Source organism: Panthera uncia, chromosome B1, assembly GCF_023721935.1.
Source record: "Panthera uncia isolate 11264 chromosome B1, Puncia_PCG_1.0, whole genome shotgun sequence".
Classification (NCBI taxonomy): domain Eukaryota; kingdom Metazoa; phylum Chordata; class Mammalia; order Carnivora; family Felidae; genus Panthera; species Panthera uncia.
Window position 1 is genome coordinate 33,276,938 of NC_064811.1, and position 20,662 is coordinate 33,297,599.

Genomic DNA, 20,662 nt, shown 5'->3' on the forward strand with positions numbered 1-20,662 from the left:
GAGTCTTCTGAGAAGGGCGTGATCAATTATTTAAGTACTTTTGTGGAGTAAAAAGGGAAAAATACTTTGGATAAAGACAACATGAGCGATTGAGTGAAGGAGAATATTGATTACACGGACATTTTCCTTTCTTGAGCTTCTTACAGGGAAGTGCTGCAAAAATCTAAAATAGGTTTGCTGGTATTTAGATTCTCCAATAGCAAATTTTATCTGAAATTACTTACCACTAGTATAATACCTGAAACCGAAATGAAATTTCATTCCTTCAGAGTAACTGCCTTTGATAGAGTGAAAGAGAAACTATGGGGCGGAAACGCAAGAGGAACCAGAAAAATGGGTACATACTCTACATTCTGCTTCTCTTCCATGTCTGACAGTTGAACTAGCCCAGATTCAACTGGTTTTTCTGGCTACCTTTGCTTTTGGATTTAGTGCCTGTGCAACTTTATTCTTCATTCTTTGACGTCAGACTCTTAAAGGATATGAAAGATAGACTTTCTTAACACTAGACTGCTTACCCAGGCCTTGCGTTGGTGACTCAGGATGCCAGCGGTCCTTCCTGGTCACCAGATAAGAGCAGTGTGATAAATTAATTACTCAGAATTTAAAGTTACTTTCTAGTTCTTAACCAGGTGGAAACCTGCAATAGCAAAGCAGAATAATTTGAAAACAAAATGAGTAGCGTGGCGACACTGAACTTGTATTTCCATTCCTGGATCTATAGGACTGAGATGTCAGATAAATGAGCCAGACGTTTTATGCAGCTAAGTTTATTCTCACAACATATTACATTTAAATGTGTCAAAGTGGTCAACAGCAAACGGGGCCGAAAGCAAAACCAAACGTTCTTTCAGGATAAACAAGCCGCTTTTGATGGCAGGGAGTGCTCTCACTGATCGGGTGTGAGTGGAATCTTTTCTCTGAAGCTGAAATAAATTGAACTTCATTTTACTGGCTGTATAACACACACGTCATCTGGGTATTAGGTTAAGGAAGCCTGGCAAACTAGAGAGCTAATGGTTTTACTGGCTACATTGTGCTCGTCTCAGAGAGATGTTTTTCATGTTGTTTGTGAAATCTTGAATCTGTGTTGCAATGCTTAATGAAATGCGTGTGTCATACGAGAAAAGGAGGAAAGATTTAGGGCTTTCGAGTAGGTGACCTTGTGTGGAATCACCTTACCAATCTCTACTCCGTCCTGAGATCGGAGTGGCTCTTTGACAAAGTAGCGGTGCCAACAGTTTCTCACCAGGAACGAATTTTAGTGGAGATGGGTCTAATGTCCCCTCATGCAGTCAGACAGACACGAACGAAAAACAGTGGTCCTAATTAGCTACGGGTGGTCTTCTATCCAGGTGAACAGAGGGCTTGTGGGCACGTGTCTGTCGCCTAGAGGAGATGACAGGTGTTGGGAAGGACATAAACACACAGCCCCAAGCGGTGCTTTAGGTTTGCCACAGGCGTGTTGGCTCTTCCCCTTGAGGTTGCCAAGAGGCGCATATATGAGGTGGCCAGTCTGCGTCTATCTAGCTGCTTTTAAAAAATAAAAGGAACTTTAAGCATGTTGCCATTTCTTCTACATAGTCCAATAAAAATGTGTCTACAAATCGTTACAAAACCACCTTTTCGGCAACGTATAGTTCACTGAGATTACTTAGGCCTGGATACCTTGTGAGATACTGTCCAGTAAAGAGAATACATTAACACGATAATGCAGTATATTTCAGTAAAAATAGAATAAATAAAATAAAAATATCTTAAGCTGTATTTAACAGGTTAATTAAAAAAATGATAAGACATACAAGGCATAGTGAACATGGCTGCCTGTTTACCGAGTCACAGATATAAAGAATGCATAGATAACTGAATGTCACCACAATATCAGGTAAAACACGGCATCCGCACACAGGAAAATACACACATACTTTCATACATACTTTTTGGCCATGGCAGAAAGTGTCTGAACGTACTGTTTAACATAATCAATTTTACAAAATTAATTGCATTTAGTATGCAAAGCTATTTTCAAAACAAAATATCTGCAGTAAAGTTTTCAATATGTAAAGGCTATCGTTCGTCTTAATGCATCCTATAATTGCATATATAAATCAGTTTGCTACTTAAAGCTAGCTCAGTATTCTTGATCCTGAAAACAAACAAATGTATGCCTTAGAAAATGAACGGTGGGTTCGGGTAGAGATTTCCAATATAAAAGTGGATGACCTGTTCAGAATTTTTATCACACTAAAACCTTTCATTGTGGAGCTCGAGATGAAACCTCATCATGATTGAATTTTGAACAGCTTTTCAAAGGGCACAGTAAGGACTTTCTTAATGCAATAATTTCTTATGATGGCACTGGTTACTTCAGACAGAATAGCATATAGGCTGGTGAGAAGTAGAATTCATTTCTAGAGTGGCATCATTTTGGTCATAACACCAGGGTGCTAGCAAACAGTTCCAGAGTTCTGAGGGAATAGCAGAAGGCCACATGCTCCATCGTGTTCTCTGGTGGCTAAGTACCGGGAGTTAGGAATGTGTCTATCACAAGTAACATCATCTCTGGAAAACCTTGTAAGTTGAACAGGCCGTACAGCGTGTAGAATCCTGTCCTCTACAACACATTTGAGGCACACTGCAGGAAAACAGTCCTGGACTGAGAGAGGGCGATGGTTTTATGATTAATATCACTGCGTGAGTAATTGGGACATATTTCCCGCCTTCTACAGGGAATTCTAAGATTTCCTGACAATAACTAGATATGCCCAGAGTAATTTTGGAAAGACTCTTCCTCACCGATGTAAAAGCAGCATAACTTATAACAGAGTTGGGAAGTGTGGGCTTTTGTCCCGGCTCTCTCACAAACTTTCGAGAGATCTTAGGCAAGGTGATTGAGCCTCTTGGTACTTTATATTTTTATTTCTCAGATGTGTTTGGTACCTTTCCCTACCTTGTAAGGCTCAAATGTGATAAGAATGTGGAAACCATTGACAAGTAAGTACACAGCAGTGGGTAAATAAAGTGCTCCTTTTAAAACTGGATGTTCTTAACGCATTAATTTTGACATTAAGAAGCAAATAAGACTAATATTTAGATTGGTCTCCTTAGCAACTTCCTTTTAAAACAACGTCAACAAGAGTCTAAATCTGAGTATCTTTGTAAGTATGTGAGAAACGTGAAGCAGGAAACTGCTATTTTGGGGAAACTTGTTAAGCAGTCCGTTGTTGCTATGTTTATTTTGCTCTGATATGAAATTTTTAAATCTTGAAAAAATGGAAAAGATATAAATTTAAAAATATATCTAGTAAAGTCCAACAAATCCCAATATTAAATACATAAATTCAAAAGGTTCAATTTAATGTAATTTGTTGCCATGGACAATACATGATGGACAGACAGCTTTCTGGGCAAAAAGCATTAGGGTAAGACTGAGCTAGATACAGAATCCTAGTGGGTTTCACTAGGAGGCGGACTAACAAAATAATGTGGTGGTGGAGATCCAAAATATAAATGACATTTCCTCAACTCCAAATTGCATATTGGCTAATTAACAAACTAAGGATAAAAGGCGTACGAGGAAGATTTCATTTTAATGTTTATGTAGAGAATGGCCAGAGTGAACTATAATTCTCTAGCTGCATTGTACAATATAAGGCAGAAGTTTGAAACATGTCCTACCCGAAATGCATTAGGATTTTCTTAAATCTTTCTTGTTTTTAATAATCAGTTTGAAAACCGTCTAGAAAGAAAGGCCCTTTTTTGTTCAATTTTAATTTCTCAAATTTGATTTTTTTTTTCAATTTTCAAGTTTCACTTTTTCCCCAACATCCCACAAAACAGCTGCAGACATGAAATGGTGTCCATGTGTCAAAGGGCTTGTCAAGGAAAGCTGCCGGTTGGTTTCTGTACTGATGCCAACAGCCAATTCTGTCAACCCAAAGGTTCAATTTCATGAAAGACTGCAACAAAAACCCATCATCCTAGTTTTACAGCAATTCAATGGTATCTGGTACGCAGTGGCTACTCCAATGTTGGCAACAGGGCCAAGTGCTGCAGGACTTAAACATTGCTTGTGACAGATCCAGTCAAGAAGACAGTGAAACTAACTCAGGCGTCATTCACTCCAAGGACTCAGTGTTAGTTCACTAGGAGGGGTGTGGCCACATTCTTCTCCGTGTGTGTGAAGTTAATGTTCACGATATTTACAATAAGAAAAAGACCTTCCACTGCTCATGATGTATCTGACTGATAGCAAAAAAAATTAGTCATGCTTCTTTTCATATCACATGATGGTGGCAAGACGAGAGAACATGCTTGTCTAACACTGTTTGGTTAAGGATAAATTCTCTGAAGACAAAGCATCAGCAACTGAATGGAAGGCCAGATATCAGTTCATCTTCTTTAGTGTAGCTATTCAATCTTCAGGTAAATATTACAGAATCCTGTAGCATATGCAGCTATGGCGTTTCTGTGACAGGGCGTTTCTGTTTCAAAGTGTCAATGAGGGATAAGACCCCTCGTTTTACATTGGTTGTGACTCTTCTGGTCACTGAGTCTGCTGGCGGAGGAGGTGGTCGAACTTTCTGTGAAGGCGGCCTGGCTACCAAGCACTTCTGGTATCGTAACTGAAATAAAACAAAAATGTTTTATGGTCGTTAATGGTGTATCATCCTTTCTTGTTTAATTTATGATTTGATGACTTAATGCATCACCAATACATTTACTTGCAAAACTTAACGACCTAGCTCCTACGCATTAATCCAAGAGTTTTTCTTTTTTTCCCCTTTTTAAAAAGTATTTATTTTGAGAGAATGTGTGCGTGAGAGCGCGGGAGGGGCAGAGAGGGAGAGAGAGAATCCCAAGCAGACTTGCACTGTCAGTGCAGAGCCCAAGGCAGAGCTCCATCTCATGAACCATGAGATCGTGACCTGAGCTGAAATCAAGGGTTGGACACTTAACCAACTGAGCCACCCAGGGGCCCTAAGTTTATTCTGTTTCCTTAATGTGGGTATTTTAAGGGTTCTTATGATCATTAGGCTCAGCAAAAGTGTTGTGGCTTTTGCCATCCTTTTCTTCCACCCATCTCCACCCTCTACTTGTTCTCTTTATGGATTGGCTGCAATTAATATGCCGAACAGTCGAAGAGCTAATGAAAAGGAAGAGGACTGGGAGAGACAGTATTAGGGTTTTGTCGGAGACACGTAAGTGCTCATGGCTACCTGGGAGACAACATGGGAGAAAGGGCACAGTTTGAATCTAGGTTCTACCATTTATGGGAACTGTGTGACCCAAGCAAGTTACTCAATCTCTGAGCCTTAGTTTCTTCAATGTAAAATGGCAGAAGACTGGGATCTTTACAGAGGGTGTTATGATTAGGGAATACTTGCTGCATGCTGAAAACAGGCCTACCAATGCAGGAGGCATTCACAAATGTTTGTTCCCCTTCCTGTTTCCTGCTTTAATAAAAAAGAATGATGTATAAAGATTTTAGGACACGTTTTATCCACGAGTCTAAATCCTAATGGATTTAAAAATTTTAAGTAATCTCTACACCCCATGTGGGGCTCGAACTCACAACCCCAAGATCGAGAGTCACGTGCTCCAACGACTGAGCCAGCCAGGCGCCCCTAAATCCTAATGGATTTTAAAGTATCCATTAGCACTGCTGGCACCGTAGTTTCACTCCTTCCGAAATATAACACAGTCCACCTAGTTTTCTATTAATGAAAAGTAATTCTTCAAAATTAGATAAGAAGGTTAAAATTTACAAATACGTTTTTTCCTAATCTAAGCACTTGAAAATAATTCCATGGCTGATTTTTAAAAAGCTACTTAAACATTAATAGGTTCTTTGGTACAGTGTGAAACAGGTTGATGTTTCCCCCATGGGAAGCATAAACTATCCACAGCAGAACTCCGAGTCACAAAGCCCAAAGGCCACAGAACTAGCCCCTTCAACCCCATCATACGAGAAACGATTTACCAAATCTCCTCTGTGTAAGGTATCTTGCCAGGTCTGCAACGCAACCCAAACCGTACACTTCCAAAGCACAGATTTATACACGGGCAGGTGTGCAACACGGTACACTGGACCGGAAATCTCTAACATTACGTAAGTCCAGTGTGAATCAAAATCGCACCTGATGGATTTCATTGAGGCTTCCTCTCTCATTCTAAATTTCACCAAAACATCTTCAGCTGGGCCTATGCCACTCAGCTGCAAAATATGCCTAAAAATTAGGTGGATTCAAAAGAATGTGTTTACAATACAGATATTTCAGGTGATAGAAATTCACGTGTAGAGATTTCGGATGGAGAATCATGCAGATTTAATTCAAGAGGAAAGCCATGGAGTTAGAAATGCTGGACTCTGAGCGTAAAGAAGAGGCCGATGTCATCAGTATGACTCATGCTGGATTGGCTGAGCCACTTGAGCTGGCTGCCCTGTTATAATTAAAATTATAAGCACATGAATAAAAATTGTTCCTAAGACAGAAAATAAGTCTGGGAATCAGACGACAAACTGTAACCAGTGATAAAGCTAATTATTTAATTGTCACCAGCATTTAAAATGTACAATTATGGCTGACAGCCATTCATTTTATGACTAAAACCATCTGTTATGATCCCTTTTCAATTTCAGGAAATAACTAAATAGTCATCCTCCATTTTTGCTTGACTGAATGCTTTCATTTTCTATTGTCTCCTTCATCCCATCTCTGGCTCTTGTGCTGGGTCAGAGATTCGTCGTGACTCCTCCACCAGCTCTGCCCCCACCACCCCCACCCACCCTGCCCCTTCACATGCAGGCAGATCTGAATTAGCATCTGGCTCCGAAGTACTTGAGGGGAAAATGCACCTCTGACAAAGGACTGTGGGAAGAAGGATGCCAGATCATGAGCACACAGCACTAGCTCTTACCCTCCCTCTTCCCTCCGTCCCTCTCCATTCAAAGGTGCCTTTTAAGGGAAAAGTCAGCAGACTCCCTTTCCTCGTGACTCATCATTGCCAACTACAGCCCACCTCATCCTTTCCCTTCATTCTTAACCTTAGTGATGTACTGTATGTAGAAAAACAGAGAACTCTCCCAACCTCCATGCCACCTGTCACTCTTGGATTCTTAGCATCTGACTAGTCTCAAAGTCACTGCGACCCAATCAGGAGGCCAAACCCCAACCCTAGGTTCTTAATCTACCACCAAGACCTCGCCCCAACTCTTTATATGACCCTCATTTCAATCCACCTTCACCAGCTCATTTCCCTCAGCTGAAAAAATGTGCAAATCTCCCCTTGCCCCGCCCATCATAAAACAAGCAGCAAATCCCCTTACTGTTGCGCTACCCCTTTCCTGTCAGACTTTGGTCTATTTTAAGGCCTCCACTTCTTTTTCCTCCAGGTCACTTTTCAGTCTAGTGTGGTCTTATACTTCTAGTTAGAGCATCTTTTACACTGCAACTGAATTTTGGCTTATGTGTCTCCTCATATACTTAAGCTCTGTAATGTAAGGCTCATCTCTCAGCCCTACTGGAACTTCCCAGAGTCCAGCCCACAAATGGTGGATTGAATTAAATGAAGAACAGGTGCTTCAAGTTCACCATTCCTCATCCCCAGCCAGGCAATTCTCTACAACATCCCAAGTCGTCTACTCCTGCTTGTTCTCCTGGTTTAGACCCTCTGACACCCTCATGTGACCAGCAAAATGGCTTCTTGGCTGATCTCTCCACCTCAACCTTATCCTCTCAACCCATCCTCTAACTTTGGTGGGTTTTGTTTTTGTTTTGAGTTTGCTTTTAAAACCTAATACCAATTCATCTCTCTTGCTTAATAATCTTTGCCGAAGATAAACACGTTGCCATGATATCACAGGCTTTTTATCATACAGACCTGACCTCCTTTACTTGATTCCAGCAACCGAACCTGCTGTTGCTAAGAATCACCATCCACCTCAGGTTTTGGTGCCTACATTCATACTGTTCCCTCAAATTTTCTAGAACTTTTTCAGCGTCCAGCACAATAGGTGCTCAAAGGATATTTGCAGAATGAATGATGTGGTGTTTTTGTTTGATATCATATACATGGTGCAAAGAGAACTGGCTGTGTCACCTCAAAAACTCGGGGTTGCGGGGCACCTACTTGGCTCAGTCGGTTGAGCATCTGACTTCGGCTCAGGTCATGATCTCCCAGTTGGTGTGTTCGAGCCCCACTTTGGGCTCTGTGCTGACAGCTCAGAGCCTGGAGCCTACTTTGGATTCTGTGTCTCCCTCTCTCTCTGCCCTTCCCTGCTTGCACTCTTTCTCTCAAAAATAAATAAACATTAAAAAACAAACAAAAAAACCCCCAAAACTTGGGGTTGAACACAGGCTTTGTCTTGTCAACTCTGTGCCCTGAGGCCCGCTTTCTTCTGAGCCTCTGTTCTGTCATAAAGAAAACAGAACAACTACCTTACAAATGGCTGTTTTAAGGATTAAGTTCACAGATATAAATTAAATAAAATATGTAAGAACAGTGGGCTTAAACCAACTATCTGAAATAAAAATCATTCAATACACTGCAATTTTTTTAAGTACCAAGTTCGTTCTAAATAGCACCAATTCATACATGACCAACATTTCCTGATCACCTATTGAAATTAATTAGAGATCAAGAATTAAGAATTTGTGGCTTTGAAGATCACTGCTTTCAGTGATACTGGAAATCTCCTCAGAACATCGCTCCGCCCAGTCCCGCTTCTTGTAGGCGTCCTGGCCTCTTGAGATGGTAAACCCCTCATCGTGACTGTGTCCACAGGAATGAGGGTGTTATACAGCAAAACATCACTTTAGAGATTAGACATATTTTCCCTTATATTAGTAACTCTGTGCTAATTTACCGCATATGAGACAAGAGCAGTGGTGCGGGAGGTCCAACGGCTCCCTGGCGTGTGACTACTCACCATGCAGGCGGCCTGTACCGCCTCGGACACGTTACCCGCATTAGGCTCGCACCAGAAAACGTGGCACTCAAAACGCTGGTTCCCGGTGTCCATGATGAAGGCAAATGTATGAACATCCTTCCCGACGCCCATGAAGGACAGGAATCGCACGCGGCACTCCACTAAGATTTCCTCTTCATTCTGCAAGACACATTGGTCAGCCCCCACTCTCTCTGTGAAGCCAGGCAACAGTTATAAAATAAACATATTCATTTCTTAGATCATAGAATCAAGACTGGAGTGGCCGTGTAGAGACACTGGTGTTAAAAATACATAGCTCGACTGGATTTAGAAAGGACTGTTTTCCTAGAAAGGCGAGTTTCTAAATATGTCCGCAGCAGCCATCATTGCTATGTGGGCGTCTGACATTTAATCCCGCGCTGAGCTACACTCTCCGTGGCAGGCGTGTTCTGTTGCTGTCGGTCCTCTAGGCTCCAAGCCTGCGTGTTCACTGTGGGTAGGAACCCTGCCATGTATACTATACTTCTTCGGGTTTGCCCATACAGGGCACCCAGTGGCTCAAAACCCATTTGCCCAAGTGAACCCGCTGGAAACCTCAGAGCAACCAAGAGAAAAGGAGCCATGGGATGGCTTTCCATCCAGTTCTCCTTCCCATGCTAAATACCACGTGGAATCATATTTCTATCTAAAACTGTGTATAAAAGCTGCCAAATCACTTTGTTCCCCACAAACCGGTCCCCATATGGTATCCATATGATGCAGTGTAAAGAAATGTTCGGAATTCATTCTTACGAACACCACATCCTTTGCAACAACCATATGTAGTTTGTGAATTAGTAAACACATCCAGAATGTTGACTTCTGGATCATTAACATCTTGACTTACTAAATATTCACTCAGGTGCTATGGAATTCCTTAACAGGCAAATGAAACTAGCCTGAGACGCCATGAAGTTTTCTTGGGAGAGATGATGTTTAGGTTGAGATCCCGGTAAATGTTGGGTAGGCAAAGGCGTGGAGCACAGAAGTGCTTGTAGATGCTGAGGCAGAAAAGGGTATGACATGTTTCAAGACTTAAGGAAATCCAGCCTGGCAGGCTGGAGAGGCAGGCAGGGTCAGTGAGCATCTTACTCCTAACTCCTTTTGAGAAGGTGAATTGGGCTTGAAGGTGACCTCCTAGTGGACAGAATCAGGAGCAGGCCAACAACCTGCGGTCTTTCCGTGGCAGGTGCTTCACGGTGGTGGAACTGAAAAGTGGTAAAGAGTCTGGAGCAGACTGCCTGGATCAAGTCCTGAGCTTGCCACTTCTAGCTGTTGTGACCATGGGCAGTTATTTAACCTCGCCGTGCCTCAGTTTCATCAACCATAAAATTGGGATAATTTGGTTCGAGGCTAATGCTGGCCTCTCTGGATGACCACCGGCCTCTGCTACTATTGACAGAACAAACCAAAGACCCTCCACGACAGAAGCATCTCCTGGGCCCCAACTCCAGACAAATAGCCCAGGTAACCCTGAACCCTGGAGAGCAGCCAAAAAACCACTCCCCGTAATGAGTTACTGCTAGCGTCATAGTTACCTCTGGCAAATGATTTTAATCTCTTGGGCCCATGAGGAAGAAAGAATGGGGAACACCAGGACAAGAGCTTCTTGGTTCAGAGGAGAGCAAAGTTATGCAGAGATCCAGACACAAAGGACAAAAAAATTGTTTTATAAATGCAGGCTATTTTAATTACAAGTAAGCATAACTCCCTGGAGGTGAAGGCTTGGCTATGTGTCTAAGTTCCATGGAAGATACTGTATCCAGAGTTTCACTGTAACCCAGACAGACCAACTGCATCTACGATCCTTCTTACCTTTTCACTGATGACAGTCACAGTAGCATCGGCCACATTCATGTTCACTGACGGCCAATCCTCCTTGTTAGATGAGGTCATAAGACTTTCTATGGCATTGTTCAGGGTATCCATTCCTGTGGATGGAACAGATAATTGAAAAAGGTCCTAAAGCCACTTATCACTCTCCAATGTGGGCCCAAATCACCCAGTAACAGCTACACCCAAAGTAATCTTTTTTTTTTTTTTTTTTTTTTTTTAAATAGTTCCAGGAGATATTCTATTTGAGCATTTCATTGCTTGGGGAGGAAAAAAAAAAAAGCCAGCTTTTTCAATAGAAAGGAGGGTCATGAGAGCCTCCAGAGACGTGCAGTGTGTGATGTCCTGTCTAACTGGACCATGGTACTACTTTCTCTCCAAAGATTCCCCAGCCCCAGGTATATAAATAGCACTGAAGCAAATGCTACCTTTTCCTAAGCAAGGAGCCTGGGAAAAAAGGAACTGAACAGAAGCCAGCGACTGCCAGAATACTCCGATCTTCCTCCACCTTATTCTGCTACTTGAACAAGGCCAAGTTTGGAAGGCCCTGTACATGAGTAGAATGCACTATACCAGGGGGCCCTTTTGCTGAGTGTTCCCACACCCGTTTTTTTGTGGCAGTGAGGGAGTAGGTCAGATAACCACCTTATTGAGATATAATTCATCTATAATTCACTCACTTAAAGTGTACAACGCACTAGTTTTTAGTAAATTCACAAAGGTGTGTAATCATCACCACAATGAATTTTAGAACATGTTCATTTCCTCAAAAAGGAACCCTTTACATTTTTGGGGTCACCATCCATCTCTTTCCAGCCCCCTAGTTCTAGGCAATTACTTAATTTAATTTCTATCCCAAGAGATTTGTCTCTTCTGGACATTTCATATACATGGAATCACACAGTATGTGTGATTTGTAACTGGCTTCTTTCATTTAGCATATGGTCTTCGTGGTTCATCCACGTTGTAGCATTTATCAGTACTTCATTCCTTTTATTTTTTTTTTTTTAGTACTCCATTCCTTTTTTTTAAAATTTTTTTTTTAGTACTTCATTCCTTTTTTTAAAAATTTTTTTTTAGTACTTCATTCCTTATTTATTTATTTATTTATTTTAGTACTTCATTCCTTTTTACTGCCAAATAAAATTCCACTGTATGGCAGCATCACATCTCATGAATCCATTTGTTAGTTGAGGGACATTTGTTTCTACTTTGTGACTATTACGAATGCTGCTACTGTGAATGTGTGTGTGGACAGATGTTTTCATTTCACTTGGGTATGTGCCCAGGAGCAGAACTGCTGAGTCAAACGGTAACTCTGTGAACTCTGGAGGAAGTGCCAGACTGTTTTCCCAAGTGGCTGTACCACCTTACTTTCCCCCGCCCCGAGCAGTGCATGAGGGTTCAGGTTTCTCCACAGCCTTTTCCGCCCAGGAAAAGGGCACATCTCCCCGCCTCCTTTCAGCTCGTATGGCTAAGCAACGAAGTTCTGCCCCCGGGGTGGGAGCTGACTGCCTTGTGTGCTGCTCTTGGATCACACCTTGGAAGGAAAAGCATGAGGGCTCCCTCAGCCCTTTCTCCCTGCCCAGGGGCCAACGAGGACTGAAGCAGAGATGGCCCCAGGGATGGAAGGCCCACTTGAGAAGGGCAGAGCCCTGGCTCATGCATCTCTGGCCTGCTGGGTGCATGAGAACTATGTGTCTGCCTTGTTGAAGTCCTTGTATTCTGGGGACCACATGACGAGCAGCTTATTAGCCTGCCCTCTTTTGCTCTTTTGATTGGGACTGTTCATGTGCTGTGGCTGGTGACAGTGCAAGGGCCTAATTCAAGCCTAGGAAAGGGAGCAGAACAGTAGATCGCACCCGTTGGGGAGGGTGGACACCTCCCCCGAGCTCCCGAACACTTGCACAGTGAAAGGACATAAATGTTTCACATACCGACGGGTTTGTCTACGGGTAACATGCCCAAGTACTGCACGTGGAACTTCTGGACCAGCTCAGTCTTTGGTGTTGGAAAATCTACTACAGGGAACAAAAGCAACAGATCTTTGTCAGTGGTTCCAACGTACACATAAAACACAGCCACCACCTGTGCCACAACAGCCTGTCTCTAGAGGGAGAAGCGGCGCACCTGCTCTGGGAGAACAGCGGGTCTTCTGCTAGATACTGGGGGTCTGTCAATCAAAACCCCATTCAACTTTCGTTTCTCAGCAGGGAAGCAGGAACAGTTAGTTCTCGGTGTCTTAAAGCTGCTACTGTCCTTTTCATACATGCTAAATAACAGTTGTTGATGTCCCATTTGTTAGGTGGTTGACGCCCAGAGAGAATTTACTCACAAGGGGCACAGAGACAGGAAAAATAACTAAACAGAATCCCCCCAAATATCAATATATATATTTTTATTTTATTGAGGTATAATTGGCACACAACATTATGTTAGTTTCAGGTGTCTAACACAGTAACTTGATACTTGTATACATTGCAAAACCATTACCATAAGTCTACTTAACATTCATCATCACAGTTACAAAAAGAATTTTTTTCACATCAACCTACATATTTTTAAGCTAGCTGGTTCTTATCCCAGGCTGTACAGGAGTTATAAAATCACTAAAGACAATATTCTTTAATCTTGTCCTTTTTTGTAGCAATAAAACTCATCCTGGCCTTTTGTGCCTAACCCTATTGACACAAAATGAGCTCTGCGCACAGGAGGCTCCCTGGGGCTGGTTCAGTGTGCGTTTGTTGGGTTGAGCATGGTTTTTAAGGAGACTAGAAACGGCCGGGAGCCCTGTGAGACCTTCTGGCTCTTGACTAGGATGGACAGCACCATCGTGAAGACAGCAGATGCACTGACCTACCTTGCAAGGGAACGTCGAGATTCACATTGGTTCTTTCCTGTAAGGAACTGCAGGCCAGGGCTTTGGCATTCTTCCGTTCGGCCATAATCTGAAGGGGAGAAAACACACTGTGGTTTGTGGTTACAGACGCCCTGCCTGCAGCTATTCCAGCCAGCAAAGGGTCTGAGTGGACTTTGCTTCCAAGCTAAGCTGGCTTTACATACAGTCTACTGCCTGACTTCCCACCCCCGTACTGCGCACGTGGAGAAGTGTGCTCATTTTCCCCAGGGGTAACCGGTGAATGACTAGCCCTCAGAGCCCCCTGATTGTTTGGAACTCATTCCTCCACTCACCTGGCTCCTACCTCTAGTGAAACAGCCCAAACAAATATCCTCTGCTGGCCCACTGCGGTCAGTGAGACACGCACAGTAATGGACTTTTCCCACTGTTTCTGAATGCTGGCTGTTAGGTACCCTCTTCCGGGCCCTGGGGATAGCGAATGAGTTCAAATCCCACCTTCGCTACTTACTAGCTGTGTGATCTTGGGCGAGTCACCTGGCCTCTTGTGTCTCATTTCCCCTTTGCACGTTTATGTCCCCAGTGATAAGGTTATGTCAGTTTTGTCAGTGCTCAGCAATATTAGCTGCTATCGATCGGGGTTGTTATTCCTAAACTGTTCAATCTGTCAGCTGCCTACCACACTGGTTCTCTTCTGCTGGGGGCACTGACATCTCCTTTACTGAAAAGTCATCACTTCTCACTTCTGTTTACACAGTGCTGGTGTGGCTTAAGAGCCCAACCTTCGATGACCCAAAAGGTAACTCACACCTTCATTCCCAGCCCAAGCTTTCTGAAAATTCCAGACAGAACGAAAGTCACTTCTTCTCCAGAGCTCCACTCCACCCTTGTCTCGGCCTGCGCCTGGGACAGCAGGCAAGGAGGCGGCCCAGTTTAACAACATCAAATTTTAACTGAGCACGTCCTCTGTGCCAGACTGTGTTCTGGGGGCCTTACGCTCCCCAAGGACAAAGATTTTTCTTTTCTGTTTTAGTCTCTGCCGTGTTCTTAGAACAGTCCCTGGCACGTAAATAGTGTTCAGCGGTGCCTGTTGCAGAAATGGAGGAAGAAAATGGCACCTGGGGAGTGTGCTGTAATGCTGTAACAGGTGCAGCCGGGCCCAGGCTTGTTGATGCACCAGTGTGAATCTGGGCTGGGATAAACAGTGGTGTCGGGACCAGCACCCATCCTGTAAGTCCTGGTCACCTGTATCAGAGCAGCAGACTGGTCCCAGCTCCTTCCCCCCTGAGGAAATGTGGCTGGCACCTGCTTTGTCCCTGCTGCCCAGCAGTGGCTACAGCCTGGGCGTGGCTAGCTCAGAGGAGCTGCAATGAGGCTGGGTCTTGACATCCGCCTCAAACCAGAAAGGTGACGTCCAGCAGAGGTGACGGTGAGGTCTGGTGTTTAGATTCAGTAAGTAAGTTTGGGGAGTAGAAAGGCCTGCCTGAAGGGCATCTGTGACAGTGTCCTGGAGACCTGGCTAATCACTATCTGAACACAAGACGGCAGGTGATATGGTTGCTAAAAATATCAATCACCCCAGTATTGCATCTTTGGAGGTCAAGGGACAGAGTGGCCCATGGTCTTTTCTCTACTGGCTCACCCTTAGAACACTGTGTTCATTCAGGGGGAACCAACTACAGTACGCTCAGAAGTGGGTGAGGGGCCTGGTAACCATGTGACCAAAAAGAGATGGGGTGGGGGTTCTGGAGAAACGAGGGAGACAGGACAGATACTTGTCCAGCACTTCTAAATGTACAGGTACAGTTCACAGCTTCAAATGTTTTAAATAACAAAGGGCTGCCCAGCAAACAGACAAGATGGAGGCATCTTTCCCTGTTGCTACAGATTTCACATCTCAAGTAAATACGTGGAAGTTCTAGAGAAGAGGACTTCAGGTCTACACAAGAAAGAACTCTGTAACAGTCAGCGCTGCTCATTTACTAGAACAGCCTCTTGAAAAGTAGGGGGCCCTGTGGATGGAGGTCAAAGGAGGGACCAGGTAGAGGGTGGGGATGTTTCTAGCAGGACTGCTCTGCTGGAGGGAAGGAAGGCTAGTCCCGAGATGCCCAACTGTCTGTCCTCATTCTGAGGCTCTGTGACTCTGGTTAAGGAAGCAGGACCTCCCCAGTGTGAGACACTGACCACAGCCCTGCCTCACAGCCGGTCAGTTTCCATGAGCAGCTATGTGTCCTCCTGGAGTCAGTGCGGGTTCACGGCAACTCCCGGCTGCCTGCATTTGCACAGACACCCTTCCTTCTCCCTGTGTTTACTCTCAGATCAGGGGGCCCTGTCTCTGGAAAATCTGCCCTGACTCCTTTCCCCCTTTTCCGAGTTAGGCTCGGGGTACCCATCTCTACCACCTCGCCCGTCACTGTTCTGCCCACCTACCATATCCTCCAAACTGTGGGAGGGTCAAAGGCTCTGCTCATTTTGTGGGTGGAGAGCCATTGAGAGCACCACCTGAAATGCAAGAGTACTTTTCCTGGGCTAAATACATGGTCTGCTCGCTTCTCCCGAATGCAAGGCACAGGTCGGCATGCCCCCTGCCCCTGCCCTTTCACGGCCCCTTCCCTGCTCAGGCAGTGAGAAAAAAGAGAGGGATTGACCACAGTGTCCTGACCTGCTTACCTTGGAACAGATTTCGTGGAGACTTGTGGCGATGGCTTTTGCTGGTGTGTCACATCGAAATACATGACATTTCAAAATTCGCGTATCTTTGTCTCTTGCTACATAAGCAAAATCTCTGTGCAAACAAAATTTATCAGTATGTTAGAAAAGGAAACTTTACCAACACGCCCTCTAGTGGCGAATGTTAGCTGAGCAAGGAGCCGGTATGTCAGTGCCAGAGTATGCGAGGGCTAAAAACAAAACGTAAACTTCAATAGCTACCCCAAAATGGAGGAGCAGTTTCATGGATTTAAGAATTCATTTCTGGGGCGCTTGGGGGGCTCAGTTGGTTAAGCATCCGACTTCGGCTCAGGTCACGATCTCGCCATTTGTTGAGTTCGGGCCCCACGTCAAGCTCTGTGCTGACAGAGCCTGGAGCCTGCTTCGGATTCTGTGTTTCCCTCTCTCTTAAAAATAAACATTAAAAAAAAAAAAAAAAAAAGTTTTTTAAAGAATTCATTTCTGAGTAAAAGAACTACAATGTTTCCCAAAGTTAGTGTGCTGAACTCCTGGAAACTCTTACAACCCTTAATGAAAAACCGAATTCTTGATGAACTTTCTCTCTAGTGTAACAACAAATACCATGATTATAAAAGAGAAAAGGGGCTTGAGAAGAGCATGAATGTGCATGAGCGCTATTATGACAAACGCAGTGGTACAGCAGAGGCAGAACAATAGGGGCTGATGGGTAAACACGTGCACGGAGAATGCGTCGGACCCACAGCTGCAGGAGAAAGCGGACGGGCAGTCACGGGCTGGGCTGTGACACAAGGAGACACCGCAGACTGAAATCCCGTCAAAGGCGCTTGATTCTGTTAAGCGCGGCTCCCACTCCAGAGCTCGGGGTGACGGCGGCAGCATGGCACTCTATATCGTCAGCCCAGCCACCTCGGTGGGCGTGCAGCTGGTGCTGCGTGTTAGCATCTGTTCTGCTGATGAAAAGGATATCGACTGTGGCAAGGCCTGGCTTCAAAAGAACCGGGCCGAACAACCAACTGTAAAACTAAATTTCTTACTGTTTGTACTGGAGGACAGTGGTTTAAAGATCTAAGTGTTTAAGAACAATACACGCCCAGATTTACCCCATCTGGATCACAACGCGTTCTTTTGTGTTTGTTGCTTAAGCCAGGATACTGTCTGTAAATGTAACCACACATGGATTTATTTTTAATGGTTCCTCTTAACAAAAGAACTGGTGGTCTTTTCACAGACCATGACAGCCGCTTTCTTCTAGATATCCTTGGCTTCTTTGGGAAGGCACAGGGATCTACCCACTGGAGGCCACTGGCCATCGTGGAGATGTGGCAGAAAAGCTTCCCCTGCATCGCACGCCATGTGCAGTGGGGGCTCCCGAACCCCGACCCCAGGTCAGGGCACTTCAGCCTCAGCCTGTCCACACCTGGCTTCAACACCTGCTCCCCCCAACCTTCTCCTTCCTCATGTTCTGTCTCAGCTGGTGTCCTCCAGGCTAGAACCAGGAGGCCTTCCGGACTCCCCCTCACCCTCTGTACCCACCCCCTGTGTTTGTTTGGCCAGTTTTACCTCCCGAAAAACGTCCTGAACCCATCGCCCCTTGCCAGCCCTACGACCTCTCGGGCATTCTCAGCAGGTCTCTGCTCCCTGCCTTTGTGCACACGGTCTCCATGCCCTTGTCACCACGTGGGACCCGGAGATGAGCAGATCGCCCTTCCCAGTGCTGCGGTCACAACTTATGCACGTGGCACTTAGCACTGGGTACCATCGGTGTCTGTGTAGGAGCGTGTATTCCCCACAAGTCATTAAAGCTCTGTGAAGACGATCTGTGTCTTATTCATTCCCAATACCCAGTCCAGGCCTGGCCATATAGGTACCGAGTGTTCCTTTCTCTTTCCGGCATGGGTCCTGCAGCACGCATCCTGATCTCCTGAAGGGTGAGCCGGCCCTCAGTCAGAGGTGTCAGGCTACACGGCAGTGGGCTGAGGGGTGGGTCTGGGTGAGGCGCTGGGCCCAGACTGAGCGATGAGCACAGTCTTAAATTTTTTTTTTTTTTTTTTAACGTTTGAGACAGAGAGAGACAGAGCATGAGGGGGGGAGAGTCAGAGAGAGAGAGAGGGAGACACAGAATCTGAAACAGGCTCCAGGCTCTGAGCTGTCAGCACAGAGCCTGATGTGGGGCTTGAACTCATGAACCGCGAGATCATGACCTGAGCCGAAGTCAGACGCTCAACCAACTGAGCCACCCAGGCGCCCCGAGCACAGTCTTATTCTACACTGTGTTCCTGATGCCTTTCCATTCTGGTCTCAACCACCATCAAGACAACACGATACAGTAAAACCTTGGTTTGCGAGCATGATTCGTTCTGGAAACATGCTTATGATCCAAAGCACTTGTCTATTAAAGCGAATTTCAAGAACCATTGGCTCAGTTGGGATCATGTGACGTTCCGCGTCATGTACTACTTGTATGGCAAGACATCGCTCCTTTATCAAGTTAAAATTTATGAACAATGTTTGCTTGTCTTGTGGAACGGTTGCAGAGCAGGTTACTCGCAATCCAAGGTTTTATACTGTATTTAAAAAAGAAATGAGAGAGGGCCTCACTTCTGGAGACCATGCTCAAGGGAAGCCCTGTTTCTAGCTCCCAGCTCTCTGGCTTCTTTTCTTTCCTAAATGGATCCTAAAGGAATATACGTGGTGTCTTACCATGCACAACTGTTTCCCTTCAAAATTCCATGTTCAGGGGCACCTGGGTGGCTCAGTCGGTTAAGCGAACAGACTCCTGGTTTCAGCTCAGGTCATGATCTCATGGTTCGTGAGTTCGAGCCCCATGTTGGGCTCTGTGCTGACAGCCCAGGGCCTGCCCAAGATTCCTTGTCTCCCTCTCTCTCTGCCCCTCCCCCTGCATGCACGCTCTCTCTCTTCTCTAAGTAAATAAATAAAGTTAAATAAATAAATAAAGTTACGTTCAGCTGCGGTCAAATCTGTTTGGTTCTGTGGTCACCAACAACTCTGTGTGGATTTCTACAGTTCCAAAATTTGTCGCACCTACTCTCCCAGCATCCTTATTCCAGCCAAGGAGCTCTCCTCTCTGCTCTGGAAAGGCAGGTCCCCACTCATGGCATCTCTTCTCACTTGGCGACCGCTGGTGTCCCTGCACCGTCAGGGGGGCACAGCTCCCTCTACTGCACGGTCCGTCCATCCACCTCAAGAGCCTGCTGGGTGCCAGAACCTTGCTGGTGTCTAAATGCTTATTATAGTATATAAATTCTATAGCACAAAGGACAGGAGCTTGTCACACACTACTTTTTGTAGTTCTTGCACGGATCTAACGTGTCTGTTGTCTCTCAGAGATAGTAAGGGAATGTCAGAGAGCAATGTATCGGGATTCAGGCAACCCCGATTCCAGTCTCATTCCTGGATCCACTGAGCTATACAACCTCGGGCATGGAGTCTAGCCTCATCTCTAAGTGAGAGAGTAGGAAAAAAAAAAAAAAAAAGGTTTCCCAGGTTCCTGTGTGGCTCTGATATTCTATGGCATAGCTTCCAAGGTCCACCCTGCTCTTCAGGACTGCTGGCCGGCTGGCAAGTGCTGCAAGTGCAAGGTTACCACCAAGGAGGATGAAACAAGCCGTTATCAATGAGCAATGGATCATCCTATCAAACTTCAGCTCCATGCCCTCTGTTCTTTAATATGCAACCCCTCAGGAGTAATTTTTTAAAAAAAATTATTATTATTAATCTTCATTTTCTTCTGGCTTCAGGGAAAGTGATTAATGCCTAAGGCAACCATCTGGAACCCACACCTTCCCAGAGGAGAGGCTCAGCCGCCAAAGGCTTTGTTTGGGGGATTCTGACAATTTTTTCTTTTTTCTTTGTTTTTTTTACAGCTTTGTCTTTTCTTGTTCCCTCTCAGGTACCAGGCTGATAGATCGGGAAGGTAGGAATCTGTCAGTTTGTGATGGTGAGTGAATCCCACAACTAACCCCTCCAGGTTTTCTGTCTGCTTCCAAGGAAAAAAACCAGCATTCTCTCCTCACCGTGGAGGTCAAGTGATCTGTGTGTCTCGAGTCACCCTAAATAGCCGCAAGCTATACACGGAGGTCTGTCAGAAGCAGGTAAGTCCTCTCTTTCAGACCTGGGGCATACACAAGGTGAACGGCTCCCCTTGTGTGCAGCGAAGTGCGTGGCTCATCTAATTTCATTATTATTTAGAATGAAACCCAAACGTTGCTTAACTGGTGGTTTCAAAAGCTTGGCTTTCCATAGGGCACCTGGGTGGCTCAGTCGGTTAAATGTCCGACTTCGGCTCAGGT

The 20,662-nt window shown here is 44.9% G+C and overlaps 1 protein-coding gene across 10 annotated transcripts in view; it reads right to left on the reverse strand.

Moving 5' to 3' along the window:
• Positions 1 to 1,291: 1,291 nt before the first annotated feature.
• APBB2 (amyloid beta precursor protein binding family B member 2) overlaps positions 1,292 to 20,662 on the reverse strand; it is a 382,316-nt gene continuing 362,945 nt past the window's right edge. For all 10 annotated transcript variants that reach the window (XM_049631938.1, XM_049631929.1, XM_049631928.1 and 7 more), the window contains 6 exons: positions 16,332 to 16,446; positions 13,665 to 13,752; positions 12,742 to 12,825; positions 10,787 to 10,902; positions 8,933 to 9,112; positions 1,292 to 4,625 (listed from right to left, as the gene is read on the reverse strand). In XM_049631938.1, the coding sequence (XP_049487895.1) occupies positions 4,458 to 4,625; positions 8,933 to 9,112; positions 10,787 to 10,902; positions 12,742 to 12,825; positions 13,665 to 13,752; positions 16,332 to 16,446 (751 nt within the window). In that variant the 3' untranslated portion in view covers positions 1,292 to 4,457. The remainder of the gene's footprint in view (positions 4,626 to 8,932; positions 9,113 to 10,786; positions 10,903 to 12,741; positions 12,826 to 13,664; positions 13,753 to 16,331; positions 16,447 to 20,662) is intronic.